Below are 15915 nucleotides of genomic sequence, written 5' to 3' on the forward strand. Positions count from 1 at the left end.
TGTCTTTCAATACCATGCCATATCAGTTAATATCATTCCATATTTTTAAATCACTTATTGCACATTTTCAAATTTCACCAATATAATTTCTTCTGATACCATCCATCCATCCATCCATTTTCTGTACCGCTTGTCCTCACAAGGGTCGCGGGGTTGCTGGAGCCTATCCCAGCTGGCTTCGGGCAGTAGGCGGGGTACATCTTCTGATACCATGCGATTAAATATCTTTCCATGTCATTCCATATCATTCTCTATTATTCTATTATTCAACGTAGGTTCATATCTTTCAACAACATTTTGCCTCATTCAATATCATTCTATGTTTCTATATTCTTTCATTCAACATTAATTTACATGCAATTTCATCAGAGGTGTCTTCATCTAGTCTAATAATTTATCTGGTAACGTGAATAATGCCACCAAGTGCATCTCACACCAGTTTCAATGTAGTTTCTACGTACATTGCTTTCATTTGAGTCATTTTACCTTCCTATTACATTTGAATGATATGGTTGCTTACGACAATTTCCGCCATATTAGTATGGTTTGGCTAAAACCTTTTTCATTGACTGTACATTAATTTTGCATCATTATCCAGGCAGTCAGTTACAGCCCTCTCAGTTTTGTTGTTTATTATCTATGAATTGTCCCCTTCCTGCTCCCCCAATCGTTTAGTCGTTACCCCTCTATTAATCTTCAGATGGCCATTACAGATTCCATTACAGGCTAAAACTCATATTTTTGAATCAGAGATTGGATTTGTAGCATCATTAAACAGTGCAACACAATGTTAAATGCAAACTCCTTTAATTACTGTTTATTTGTGTGCATGTCAGGGGTTGCTAACATATTTTAGTATTCCATTTTTCAAAGGAAACAGTAGTTGGTGATCAAAGAAAAAAGGTCTTGGTGGACCTAATAGCAGGAATGTCAGGCTTAGGATTTAAGCACAATGTCACCAAAAGCAAATTGTTTATAAACAGGTTTTCAATTTGTTTTCTGGGGTGATCTTGCTGTTTTGAAAATAATTGTCACCATTTCTCTCTGTGTTTTGTAGGTTGTCGGGGTTCTTGCTGCCTTCTCCGATAGTCAGCACTGGATCTATATTAGCCTTGTGGTTTACCACCGATTTCGCCGTCAGTGCACAGGGCTTCAAAGCTGTCTATGAAGGTAAGATCACGTTTAAATTCTGTGTGGAAATTGGTCTAACTGAGTTGCGAATTTTGTCTGATTACCGGAGATGGGGACAATATGTTACCTGCAGTTAATACCATAGTTAATATGGCTGCACTGGCCACAACATTAGGCACACCTGCACACTATAATAGCATCCAGGAAACAATTTTTGTGGTAATGAAATTGCAGAGGCTAAATTCCCAATGAGTGATTTAGTTTTGTGTTTGCATCCATGTTTATCTGTACCACATCATTGTTTGAGATGTTTCTATTATGTTTTGGATTTAGTTAGACAGTATGGTAGATCTTCATGTCTTTTTATGCTGGAACAGATTTGCTGTACAAAAGCAATTTGATACTCCCTCTTGTATTGAGATGGATGTTTATTGGAAAAGCAGTTGGACAGAATGGGGTTTGAGAGGGAACTGACAGAGGAAAAGAGCAACAACAAAAAAAACAGCAGAGAAGAATAACAGGAAACAGGAGATGAAAACAACAATGTCACCTCGGAGTTTTTATCTATATGTGAACTGAGAAGACGCACTGTGAGGAAGGGACACAACAAGCAGCAAATAGGACATGACAGGACAGAGATAATGAGCAGTATGCTGGTGTGTGGTTTGAGTCATCTGATGATATGAGCTTAGTGAATACTCACCTCACACCCCATCACTATGATCAGCAGGTACGCAACTGGCAGTCATTTTCCCTGTCAATATTTTGCAGTTTAACGCCATACTCGAAATTTACGCAAATCATTTTGCAATCCTCCTGTGTTTGACTGACATTCAAAAAAGAGTGAGACGTACATTGACTTTGGTGTTGGTGCCAGTATCAAGAGGGCAACATCTCATGTTGAATAGGCTATATTTTTCCCGGGTGGAGGATACAAGTGAGACGGGGGCTCTGCCGGTGATTTATGAGAAAAGCTGCCCATGTTAATGATTCTGTGTGGGCGACTCAAAGCTCGCTGCTGCTGTCTCGGTCTCCCCATTATCAGTTGGAGCTGTTGTGAGTGTTTACGCAGCGTAAATGTAAGGCTATCTTGTCATTTACTTAGATGTGCTTTTCATTGCTGCACTGAGGTGTGCATCAGTTACCAACCACTACACAAGCAGCACCACTGTTTGATATTGGTGTGCCTCAAAGGCTGGGCCTGACCTTTTGGAGACACAAACTGGTGTAACAGGACTTCATCTATGAATAATGAGCTTGAAATATCAAAGACAAACTAAAATGACCATCCATACAATATATATACTTAGTCAATGTAAATCTGATGCATTATTATTTATTATTTAATGTACACATCTGGAGTCAGCCTAGGTTGTTTTTTTTGCACAGGTCTTGTTCCCTTTGACAAGTCTTGATCATCAAAATTTTTACACAACGGGTACAATAATGGAAGAGAAGCGAAGAAAACAAACACGGCGGGCAGACACAATGTAGCAACCAATCGCTTGATATCCATCAACTGCAATTTCAAAATGACAAATTCCAATACTTTAAATTGTTCAATATTATGTCAAAAATGAACAAACTACAATGTGGTGCAGTGATCAGTATTTAAAAAAAAATTCTAGCTCAACTGGTAGAAATTAACAGTACATTCGTTGACTAAGTGTTTCATTTTCACGACCCGTCTGTGTTGTCAATAATTACTGCCTGGTTAGATTGCAAATTCACCTTCCTCGATTAATTAGCTAAAATGGCAATGCAAATATATAATGTATGTTTAACAGTACGATTGGCGCCTGAAGAAGAGTGCAGATCTTCACATTGGTCCTGTCTTTATCTTAACTCCTTGCAAAACAATCTTCCTCAACTAAAAGCACTGTTACTTCATACTGTAACTCAAGTAAAAGTAAAACATCTTCTCAAATAATGACTTAAATATCCCGTGAAAAACTACTCAAGAACCGACTAACGCAGTGATTCTTAACTGCCGCAAGCACTATCTAGTGGCCCGCAAAGTAGTTTTAGTTTTGTAACTCTTGGCCGCGACGGCCGCAGACTACAAACCAAATACCACCCCGTGTAGAAAAAAACCCAATATGTAATATTGCCTGTTCGTATTGTGCTGAATTCATTCATAATCCTCCGTATTCTGTTAAGCCACGCTGCTGTCAGCATGTTGCGGGGCGGGGCAGCAGAGAGCAACAACTCCTTCGGGTTACTGCACGCAATTGACGAGTGTGTTCCAATATTAGAAACAGCTCGCAAATATATTGCATTTGATAAAGCCAAAAATATGCAGGGAAGTAATGCAGCACGTCGAAATGTAATGTTTTCTTCTATTTCCGGGTTTCGTTTTTTCCTCATCATTTTTGTCCGATTGGAGTACAGATCGACACGCGGTCGACGTGATTGCGCAATATAGTCCACTTGCAAAAAGCGCAGTGAACCGGACCAAACTCAAAAATTAAAACTTATGTCCGGACCAAACAAGCGGACTTAAGGACTTTTCTGGTCTGAATACACCCATATACGAATGGACTAATGGATTAATTATGTTATTATGTTCTCGCAGAATTACTCACCGTTTCCTTGTTGAATGTTGAACAGCGAGAGGCGCTTCATGCATTCTTATCTGGTATCATGCTATTTGATAATGATTTTATAAACCTTAACTAGAATAAATTTACTTAGTTGCTAAATACAAACAATAACAAGTCAACATATCCTCTTACTTTTATATATTTAACACTGTGAATAAAATATTTGATTTAAACTCTTATCAGGAATTTTGTGCAGTCACCATTTTCCAACTCGACTGAGTGCCTTTCTAGCTTGACATTACACTAAAGTTAAACAAGTCTGTGATGGTATCTATTAGCGGTGAAGCCTCAGAGAAGTACATGGCCTGGTTGGGGGTTGGGGGGGGGGGGGGTACAGCGTAAGGATGAGTGCTTTAAATGAAGCCATAAGTAATGGAAAGTAACCCCTCACTGATAAAAAGCCAAGTTTGCAAAGCAGCCCTGCAAAGACAAGATAATCATCAATTAATTTGGCCCCAAAGCCAGAGGAGAGCAGCGGGAGAGAGGTGTGAATGGAGACATTCAAAATGAGAAGGGAGATGGCTGGGAACATGAGGGAAGCATGGAGACGCACAGAGGGGATTGTATCTGTCTGTAATCAGACATTAGGGAGAAAAAAATATTAATAGATCAGAGGGGGAAAATGCCGTGAACATCATCATCATTATCAACATCAAACCTAATAGTAACAGCAATTTTGTATCCTGATGTAATGATACAAAGATCCAATGGGGATTTGTGTCACATGTAATCTTCCCATCTCCCTCAGCTCATCTTTCTTTTAAAATAAAATGCTTGGAAAGTAAAAAAAATAAAATAAAATTAATAAGATAATGGTAATAGTTTATATTAGTAATGTTTATGTGTTGCGTCATGTCCCTCTCAACTGTTTTTCCAAGTTCAATCTGTAAAATTAAACACTTGTTTTGCCTTTCATGGTGCCAAATACTAAAACGTATAAATATTTATACCTTTCGTAAAAGATTGCCTCTCTTCAAATGAGTTTCAAATTGTCGCTTAGCAACAAGGACCAGTGCCAGAACTTCCCCTGAGCATTTGTTAAGTGCTGCTACGTGAAAAGTGCAACAGCAGCGCCAGGACTGTCCCACACTGAGGAAATATTGTACAACTTGCAACATTATTTGTGCTGCTGCTAATTTAAAAGCTGTTCTCACACACAGGACAAATATTTGCAGATTCCCAAATGGACCAAAAGAGTTTTAAATGGCTCACAACTCATCACTCCATCCATTTTCTTTACCGCTTTGAGGTCACGGGACTCATCCCAGCTGACATTGGGCAAGAGACTAGTTACACTACAGTTTCCCCGAGATTTGAAATCTACTTGGGTGGGTGGACGCCAGCGGGCGGGGTTGGGGGTTGGGGGTATGGTAGGACGTCTCAGTCCTGTTACTACGTCTCCTCTAGCCTCACGATCCACAAAGTGACGGCAAACTAACATTACATGCGGTATATCTGGTCGTGGCAGGGTTTTTTTTAAATATTTTTTTTATACATTTTCTTGAAAACTTCTTGGGTGGTGGCCAGTTTACTTGGGTGGCCCACCCAAGTATTAACATGGTGTGGGAAACACAGCGCTCATATAGACAAGCAATTATTCACACTTACACTTTATGAAGAAGTTGTGTCTTTTTGGAATGTAGGGTGAAGCTAAAGTAATGAGAATTCCTACACAGGTACGGTGAGAACATGCAAACTCCACACAGAAGGGTCACGGCCGATATTTAAATCCCTCACGTCAGCACTGTGAGGCAGATGTGCTCACCACTAGCCCCACTATGCTGAGTCGCTATTTAATTCTGCATCATATTACTACCTCTTATAGAGAAAGATAATTTGCACATTTCTTGTGTTCAACTACATTACGAAGGATAATAGTATTTAATTGTGTCTAATTGGCCTACATGCATTAAAAGCTGTTTAAATGGGTAAATGTGATTAATTTGGCATCTCCATGAAGGACATTTTATTATTCTCATTTTACATTAGAACAAAGCTGCCTAAATTAGTCAATCTTATTAAGTACTAATAGTCGATAATGTGGTAGAAGGTGCATTTCACCAAACAAAAAAAAGTTCCACTCTTGTTTTTAAGCCGCAATGTATGTTCCTGTTTGTTCCATTCCCTTAATTTGCTGCAGATTTGTTTTCCTCCTCCTGTTGAGGGACCTGAATGCAACATGACTTGGAAGCCCATTAAAGGGGCTTTGGCCATTAAACACATGCACGCACAGACACGCTCCAACATATTTCACAAACATGCCTACAGTACATGCCAACACGGATGACTGATGAGATTACGTAGAATTTGTTTTGGAAAATCTACAGAGGAAAAATACATTGAGGATATAAGAAACAACACAAGCCAGACACTTGTTCAACTTTTATGCTTCTAGCACATGTAGGTTGTTGTTTGATATGTACATTTACACAGCATGTTGTTCTCAACAATATCCCCTAGCTACGAAACCTACTGGATGTTAAAGAATAAATAGGGTCCAGTACTTGCAGCTGCTGTAAAAGAGCATACACTGTTCTGGATAGACATTTTCTTTTTCCCTGAAAATTTTGAAGTGGGTCTTGGGGCTGTTGTAGTTGATCCCAAATGTGTTTGTTGGGGTTGAGGTCAGGGCTATTTGTTACTGGCCCTAATCCTCTTCCGTACTCATCCTCTTCCGTAATTTGTGTGATGTCATGTTAAGTCGACAGCAAGTGGCAAAATGGCCGCCCCCTGAGAGGGATAAAAATGGGTGGATTTTGCTGCGTGATTTTATTGTCCACAAACGTAAGATTAATCAGAGTGTCATGTTTAGAATAGAACACATTATTGTAAAAACAATTTGGGGTTGTCTTTCCCTTTAAAAATAAAGAAGGTAAGGTTTTTAAAGAAAGAAAAAAGAAGAACTAGCGAATATGTGAATCCGTGGGTGAGCTACTGACATGAATTACTTACTATTTTACTGTAAAGTAAGACACTCGGGGTTGTACTCACGTCATCTCAATATGAATTTTTTAAACTGTGTGACAGGATCTTGTGACCTTTTATTATGATACATGGGAAATGTTTTGAAAACTTAAAAACGCTAGAATCAAGTACTTTAGTCTATTATGTATTTTAATTTCACCCATTATTCATTATAGTATTATTCACTTTCTTTCATGAGCACGGACTCATGAATACCTACTTGAAACAGCTTCCAAGTCTTGCTTGCTGTCTTGATGTACAGCTTTGCACCAACGCTGGCAAGAGCCTCGTACAGTCACACCTCCTGAATGCAAAAGGATCACAGTTTCCTGTTGTGGGAATTTGAGTCCTTCAACATGTTGTTACACACTAGACAAGCTTTACGTCTGTAGTGTTTTCTTAAGATTCCAGCCAGATACTTTTCTTGGTGGTTTTATTACATGCACTTTCATCTTAACCAATCTCAAAGGGAAGGAAATCATAATTTCAGAAGACTGCAGTACTCAGATGCATGTTTTGCCATATGGAATGCTGGCAGAGAGACAAAACCATATTTAAAGGAGGGACTTTGATTTCGGTTTTCTCAAGGAAGGTATTTTGTAATAGTGTCACATGCTACAGTGTTATTTTATTCAAGCTATAGTCTCCAGTCTGCCGTGCCTCGAGGCATCAATTATTCATATTTTAATATTTAAATATGCTCTCTGCTATTGTGGAATTCGGATTGTTGTCATGAATCCCAAAGATCACCTGACTGTAGTTCTCCTCAGTCTCAGTCTGTTTCTTTCTTTGTATGTATTTCTTTGAATTTAGTTGGTAAATGGACGTTATGAGAAACTAAAAATAATTAATAATGGCCTAATTAATGCTACTGCTCACTTAGGTCAAACGTTGGTCAGTTTGCAGTTCTGTTTACATTGCAGTTGCGTTCAAACATAGATTCAAAGTGATTCAAGCTCAAAATCGGATGAATTGCCAAAACATTTGGCCATGACGCGAATTCTGAATAGTGTAACATAACTATCACATGTAGCCAATAATAAACAGCTGTAAAGAAATATTTTAATGTTTTGTGCTTTTGACTTGCGTGTTCTTCAAGTGACATTTCAGTTGGTGACTGTTCCCCTCTTCTGAGGATGACAAAAGGCGGTTTGACTTTTAATGTTTGCTTCCTGTCCATGACAGTATTGTCGACCCAAAAATAAAAACATTGTCCATTATGTACAAAAAAATTCAAAAATAATTTTTTTCATGCATAACCACATCTTCCTTTGTGCAAACACACTTATCACAAACATTCTAATGGCTTAGACCAAAAATTGTCAAAATGATCACAAACATTACATTCTTGCCTACATAGTCTAAAGGTGCCACAATTATTGCCTTGGCTTCTTCCAAACATTCTTTAACTACTCGCGCAGTTTAATGCGACTTTTCTATGTCAAGCTTTTAACGATTCAACAATGGCGACAACCTTCATTAGGCAGGAGAATTATTAAGCTTGTAGATTTGTCAGCAGCAGCACTGCCACCATCTGCGTGAGGGAAAATAAATTCATTTGGACTTGTTTTTGATTAGCTTGTTGAGGGAATAGTGGAAGGGCTGTGCGCTATGATGCAAGTGGTCATCTGTACAAATATGATGTTAACTCTTTGAAGTAGGTTGGCTGTAAACATCATATGATGATGGTTATGATCAGTGCTTCGATGTAATAAATAAGGCACACATTCAATTTTGACATAGAAAAAAATTATGCTTTAACAACCCTGTCAAATTTTTGAATGATAAAAAAACAACAACCCACAAATATATGAGGCTTCAAAATTCAAGCAGGTGTCTTCTTATTATTGCGACCAATGAATTCTAAGTTCAGTCTTTTCACATTTTCAGCAATTTCAGTATTTAGAAAAAAATCTTTGAATTCACTTTCCAAGATCTTTCAGGAGTCTACTGCGGAGCCCATTTGAACGTTGTTAACCAAAAGAGCAGCACCTACCAAGGCATGAAAAGTCCCTTAGATCACATCAAGTGGAAAGTATTACCTGCGGCTACTCAAAGGCGGCAAACTAAATATGATCTTACATTATGTGGAGATGGCAAATTTCTGGCCATGAGTGGTCCCATTGGCACTATTATTGCTATAATGTATACTGTAATTTTTCTCCCATTTTTATGTTCTGTTTGTTTCGATTAGTTGCACCAGGATGCCTCTCTCGAGACTGTCTTAACTTCTTACGGTTGCATTGCTTTTTATGTCATAATCCTTTTCTTTTGTTTTAAATAGTAGTGTCATGCTTCTGTGCAAGCTATGGGTTCCGTTCCCATTCAGTGATGGTGTGGTGAGCAGTCCAAGGTGTGTTGCTCATTGCATGTTTCTGAAAATATCTGAGTCTCTGTGTTTGCTGTCACTTTTGGCAGGGGTGTGACATTAAACTGCAATTTTACCTTTAACATTTTACCTTCAAATTTGTTCCTTAATTATTTAATTTATAGTATATGTAAAGTGTGTAGATAAGCTATGAGTTGTTATAATTAAAACATTTCATGTTAAACAAAATTACAAACCGCCATTTAAATGTGTACTTTACTTTGACTTGTGAGCAAAACATAAATGAATTGAGGGCTGCATGGTTGCTTTGCCTTATGAAAGTCTACTTAGCGTAATGCTAACAAACAACGCAACATGTTAAAGACATGGCTAACAAAACTGATATTTATATATAGTTTTTTTTTGTTTGTTTTTTAGAAAAAAGACTAATATTGATGTGGCTTTCTGAGGAGTTGAAACCGATTCCTACCTCTTCATGTATGTCTGCCCCCAGGTGGCCAAGGCATGTACACCAGGAGAAGGAGATAAAGCACAAACTATTTCATTTTGTTATTAAATGTTTTGTTAATTTACAGTATTACACAGTGTGGATTTCCTTAGTAAAAAACACATTACAAAATGTTTTTTTGGAGGCTGGAATGGATTATTGGTATTTCCATTCATTTTAATGGGGGACAATTATTTGATTTGTGTTTTATGTTCCGATTGTTATCTTGTGAAAAATATAAGTTGTATATCAGGGCACCATTGGGGGATATTACTATTTAGTCAACAATCACAAAAAGACATGTCTCCAGAACCCGCTATCGTGACACATATCTGAATGGTTGGCAGTATGGAATTGGAAATTGTGTCAGCTGAAGCATATATTGTAAATCCAGTCATAGTTGGTTAAAGAAACACACCCAACTTCGCTGCTGCTTTTGCTCTTCAAGTACTCTGGACACTAAGTCTAAAATTGTTTTCCATGCTAGCGGAGTAAGCAGGGGGTGTTTCTTGGCGCAAACAGATCGTTAAACGTAAGGGGAAAAAGTACAAAGAGATTCGACAACTTTGATGATATTTGTCAAACTGTGTGTGTATATATCCGGCTGTGTTGGCAGACATTTGCAGCACTAAACCATATCGACTGCGACACCGTAGGATGCCGTGCACGGGGGGTCACGTAACTGTTGTTTCTAGCGCCGGTAGTTGTCGGTTACAGCGATCATGGCTGCAATGTCAATGTCAACCATCCAACTGTGTGTGTGTATACTTGTTTGTGTGTGTGTTTGTGCAATTGTGTGTGGATATGTTAGGCCAAAGGTGACCGCCACACTACCTTTTGAGTCTGTGCCAACTCTCTCTCTCTTTGTCTCTCTCTCTCTCTCTCTCTCTCTCTCGCTCGCTCGCTCGCTTACCTGTAGCAAGAACAATAAAGTGGTCATCAACCTTAGTAAATAGTGAAATTAAGCAGAATTTTTCTGCAATTTTTTTTTTTTTTTTTTTTTCACTGTTAGGGCCAATAAGACAATATGTGACTGATTTTTTTTATATTTCAAAGTGCTGGTTTTTTTGGACAAGAAGAAAGGTCTGAAAAATTTATAGCCACATCATGAACGCATTCATACCTTGTGTCAGGACTATTTTCACTGTCATTTACATTCATGAATTTTTAACTTCTGCAATGCCTCCATCACAACAGTAATGTATACAGTGTTCCCTCGTTTTCCGCTGGGGTTAGGTTGCAAAAAATACCCACATCAAGTGAAATCCGCAAAGTCGCCAGCTTTAAGGATGTAACACTCCTCACCACACACTTTTCTCATGGAGTCATTTACATTTTCTCACATTTCTCTTTTGTTTAAACAATCTCAATGTTCAAATATTCATTAAAACAAATAGGTACACTACTGTAAAAAAAAATCTGCGTGCAGAATTGCACAAAAAAAAAATCTGTTAAAAAGCGAGGCCGCGAAAAATGAACCGCGTTACAGCGAGGGAACAAATCATTTGTAACACACTGGGTAATTTTCCAGCACCCAGTTAAAAAAATGCAGGTAACAGTTCTGTATCTTAAATAATATTATAACCACGCTGAAGGAGGGAGCTTGCAGAATAAAAAAAAAACATATTGGTTAAAACTGTCATAATAATCCTGATTAAGGATGTTTGATACCACTGTTTTTGAGACCGATACAATACTCAAATCTTCGGTACTCACCAATCTTCAGTACCGATACCAAGTGCCGAAACCATTAGTACTTATGATACATAAAATTTCCCCCAATAAACAATGACGGATAATAATTTTAAAAAAAGACATATATATCCCAACTACAACAAATTTCCTTAAAATTGAATTAAATTATTAATAATTATATTTTTTCAATTTGTTCATAAAAGTAATTTTGCATAAGCATACAATAAATTGAATAAAAAAAAAACCCACATCAATAAACAAGATGAAACAAATAATCCAGTGGCCAGAAAAAAAAAGTCCCAATCAAAATATGTGGTTGTACAACTTATTTTTAAGGAATAGAAATAATTCAATTCAATACAATAGGGCTTCAAGTAATTTAGTAATATCTACCATGTTAAGAATTCCTCAAGTTGTTTAGTGTGTGATGTTTAATTACATACTAACATAGCAGTCGTGGGTAAGGTTGGCTTGTTTGCTGTGCTAATGCTAGCTTAGTATTGCTAGCACTGCTATTTTGCTGAAGCTGGATAGTATTCTCTGTGAATATTTAGCATGAGTATGCACTTTTATAATTGCACGATTGAGAATTTGAGAAGTGAGGGGTGTGGTACCACAAGTACCTTATGCTGTGGCTGGGGACTGTATCTCCTGTAAAACCCCTGAATGTTTGTTTTCAACCCGCATCACGTTGTTCGCAAGTAGATAGAGTCTTACTGCTATAAAATATGACCTCTTGCATTTTTTAATAAAAACATATTTTTCCAATCACCAGAGAATTTCTCATTGCCGGAACACCTCCTCAAAATGCACCTTAAGCAATCAACTCTTCTGAGCAGGAAATCAAATGCATTCAGTGTAAAACATTAATTGGTCCAATTACCCTTCTAAGATTCTCACAAAGCGTAGTAGTACCACATGATTTATTTATAGCTTCGTACTGAATATCAAAAGGGAGCTCTGCATCTCGTGTTGAAAATAGGGAAGCTTATTAAGTGTACTTAATTCATTCTGCTGTTTGTGTGACATTCATCGGAAGGCAAAAAATAATAAAATCACATGGCCACTGATGATGTTTACGTCATATGACGTCAATTTCTTATATGTATTGACAATGTAGGCTAAAGTGCATCGGTCCTGTGCAAATGACAGGATATAACCAATCATTTAGGAAAACGATAATGTCTTATTCATGGCCTGGCGATCAGGTTCAAGGTTGGTTCATTGATTCAGAACCCCAGGCCTCGATTCCGTCTTGTGATGCCACCGGCCCTACTTTAAAAGGAGCACTGAACCTCAGGTCCCTCACTCAGATGAGTGGAATGCCGCACTTGTCGTTAAACACTTAAGTTGATGATGCATGAAGGAGATTATGTGAGGCTACAGATGCTGTGATACTATTGATTTTCCTGTGTAATATTCTTTCGGAAATAGTGTTTTCAAAGTCACACAGACACACGCTGGATATGTTAGGCCAAGGTCTACTTCGACCGGACATTGTAAAAATAGCAACAAGGCAAATTGGCTAATGCTTATGTTAGAGTTGATGACAGATGACCTCATTAAACAGAGCATGTGATGACAGTCATGTTGTAATTCCTTCACCATTCCAGTCACTGTATACAAGTAAAATGTTTGAAGTTGAGGTATTTTTTTAATGATTGTTCCCCCGTTATAATTCAGTCCACTTGTTTGACTAAACTGTAATAGCCTCCATGGGAATTGGAGGGCAGAGATAAGCATTTTCATATCTGTGTCCCCGTTTCTCTCTCTGATAAGCAAAGTTCATCAAATCAGTGTGGAAATCTTGGTGAAACAAAGTGTTTGCTTCCCGCCATTTAAGCTGCACTTTTTTCTTCTTCCCTCTGCATGCATTCTGTTTTTTTCCCCTTGGCTTTCACTCACTGGCTTTCTAACTGTGGCTCTGTCTCACACCTTACATCTTTAACACGTAACTCCATCCAAGGGAAGAGTCATATTATCAAGTTCAGGCTCAGGCTTGCTTCCAAAAACTATCTATATCCAATCTGACATCCTGGGCATCCCTCCCTTGGCAAATTTCAAATTGAGGTTATTCTCCCGCGTCAAGTCTTAGTCAAGCGCTAATAGAGGGCTGTGCATCACTAATAGACAACAGAGATGAACATTTTATACAAAGTATTTTTAGGTCTGCACTGTTGCTAAAGCTAGGAAAAATAATTTATTATTTGATCACATTTGCCCAGTTGATTTTGGTTAGATGACTGTCGATTAATAAACAAAAAAAACAAAAACAAAAAACTAGCTGGTCTTTTTTAATATGAATTGTTCTTTAACCCAGCATTAATTCCTTTTATATGAATACTCAAATATTTGATACAATTAGGATGATTGAACATAAAGAACATTGATTTGTTAGACTTACATGACGAGAATACTAAAATATTCAATTCATATAACTAGGGATGTAATGATGTCCAAACATCACAATACGATAAATATCACGATATGAACCTCACGATACGATAGTTATCACGATATTGTGGGGAGGTTGGCGATACAAAAAAAGCTCACATTTATGTGCAAAAACTCAAGAATAAATAAATAAATTAAATACAATTTTATATTGAGGTGTAAAAAAAGCACAATATTGTGTTTGACTGAGAAGTAGGCTTGGCAATATCGTTGTCATGTGCTCCTATTGGCTCAGCAGCGCAAAGCATCATGGTATATGTAGTTCACAATGTTGTGTTTGGCTGAAGTGAGCCAAAAGTAATGTCATTTAGTTTTTTTTGACGGCATTGTTGAAAAATATTTGCTGCTATGACTGATTTAGAGGAGTGGTAAAGTGGCCTAAACATTCCTAATTAAAATTTAATTGCACTAATAAACTAACCACCAGAGGAAGCTAGAACTGCACAAATGGAATATAAACTCATATTTTTAATGGATGTGTTGCTTTTAATATCGTGACATGACAACGACGATATTGTGGCACTATTAATATCACAATATCACGATATTGCCGCTATCGTTAAATCCCTACATGTATCCCTACAGCTGTAGTAATGTCAGATTAAGTGTGTATCTAAACACAAACAAAAATAAATATACATATATAAAAAAATTATTATTATATATTGGTGTAGAGAAGCAGGAAGTTATCAGTTATCTGTAAAAAAAAAAAAAAAGTTATCGTACAGCTCTATTTGTAAAACAATTATTTGCATTCAATTGCTTTCTTTTCAAATGTTTTTTTTTTCCTAAAATGCAAAGCCACATTTAAAACCCCATCCATTTTTCACATTACTTACTTTTCCAATTTAATATCTTCAAAAATACACATCACTGAGCACTTTCATTTTCTTTGTGTAGTGAAAAATTCCGATCATGCATTTCTGCACTCAACTTCATCTGCGTGTAATGCTCTGCACTGAGAAAGCGGGCACATGTATGTTTTCACATGATTATGAGTTTGTATAGCATAAAGTGAATGCTTGACTTGAAGCAGATGAAGCAGAAAATTAAATGCAGGGGATGCATAATAAGGCACGCGTGCATGTATATGAGAAGAGCATGTGTGACCTGCACCATAGAATAACAACCAGTCATGGGAAGGATCTACAACACATTAGCAGGGTCAGGGATGAACGCTGCTGCGTGTACTCTTTAAAGGGAAACGGAGGATGCTAAAAAGCAGGTTGCAGGGTGAGGCGAGGAAGACGAGGGAGAGGCAGTGAGAAGGAAGATAATGCATCATGATGCATACGGGGAAAGGTGTTGGGAGGAGTGAAAAAAAAAAGAGCAAAGAGGGAGCTGAGCAGCAGAGCAGAGTGGAGAGGAAAGGAACGAGGGGCAGACAATTCGAGAATACCAAACACTTTTCTGGCTGAGAGAGAAAGACGAGAGGAGGGCTTGTAGAGAAAAGTAGAGGGCAGGGACAGAATACCAAATGCAATGTTGTATCTATTTTCAAACTATCCTCTATAATAAGTATTGTTTGTATGGAATGAAATGGAAATAAAAACAGGCCAGGTAGTGTTCACCCTGCAAGGTCTAATCTACATTACGTTTCTATTCAGTTTAGGAGCTTCTCATTAACTTTTGCAACTCGCTTGCTTAAAACAATGGAGAGAGCATCGCAGCACGTCTTACCCGTACATAAGCAGTCTCTGCTTTGCCGGGAAAATGCACACATATGTCACACATGAGCCCTTGTTGTGCCTCATTAATGAATGACCACTTGCTACAATGTGGAACTAACTAAATTGTTTACAAAATAGTCAGTATAAATTAACAGATACAGAAATAACTCTTAAATGGTTTTCAACAGAAAATATGACTTTTTAGTTTTGAATGTTCACAAAATGATAATTGCAAAATATCTTAAAAGAAAAATATTTAGTCGGCTAAAGACACACCAGAAGGAGCAGCACAATATCCATCGAATAGAAGCCAAAAAATGTGGCAAGAATCCTTTAATTATGCCATTATGTTCTTCTAAATTACAATATTGTAGAATACTATTTCACTTGTTAAAAAAACATTAGAAACATTTTTTTTTCTGAGGTTTGAATAAATTGATGGCATTTTCATTCCATTCAAAGGGCAAAGATGATCTCCGATGCAGGTTTTTGAGTTACAAGCATGGTCACGTAATGAATTAAAAACTAAGTGTAAACTGTTTTACTGGGCAAAAACAGGGATACACTGCAAACACATATAGC

The 15915-nt window shown here is 37.5% G+C and overlaps 1 protein-coding gene across 2 annotated transcripts in view; it reads left to right on the forward strand.

Moving 5' to 3' along the window:
- LOC147177030 (CUB and sushi domain-containing protein 1-like) overlaps window positions 1-15915 on the forward strand; it is a 383887-nt gene that overhangs the window by 133530 nt on the left and 234442 nt on the right. For both annotated transcript variants that reach the window (XM_086070543.1, XM_086070544.1), the window contains exon 3: window positions 1058-1170. In XM_086070543.1, coding sequence (XP_085926669.1) covers window positions 1058-1170 — 113 coding nt within the window. The remainder of the gene's footprint in view (window positions 1-1057; window positions 1171-15915) is intronic.

Source organism: Leptonotus elevatus, chromosome 3, assembly GCF_054856555.1.
Source record: "Leptonotus elevatus isolate MCC_2025b chromosome 3, RoL_Lele_1.0, whole genome shotgun sequence".
Lineage (NCBI taxonomy): Eukaryota > Metazoa > Chordata > Actinopteri > Syngnathiformes > Syngnathidae > Leptonotus > Leptonotus elevatus.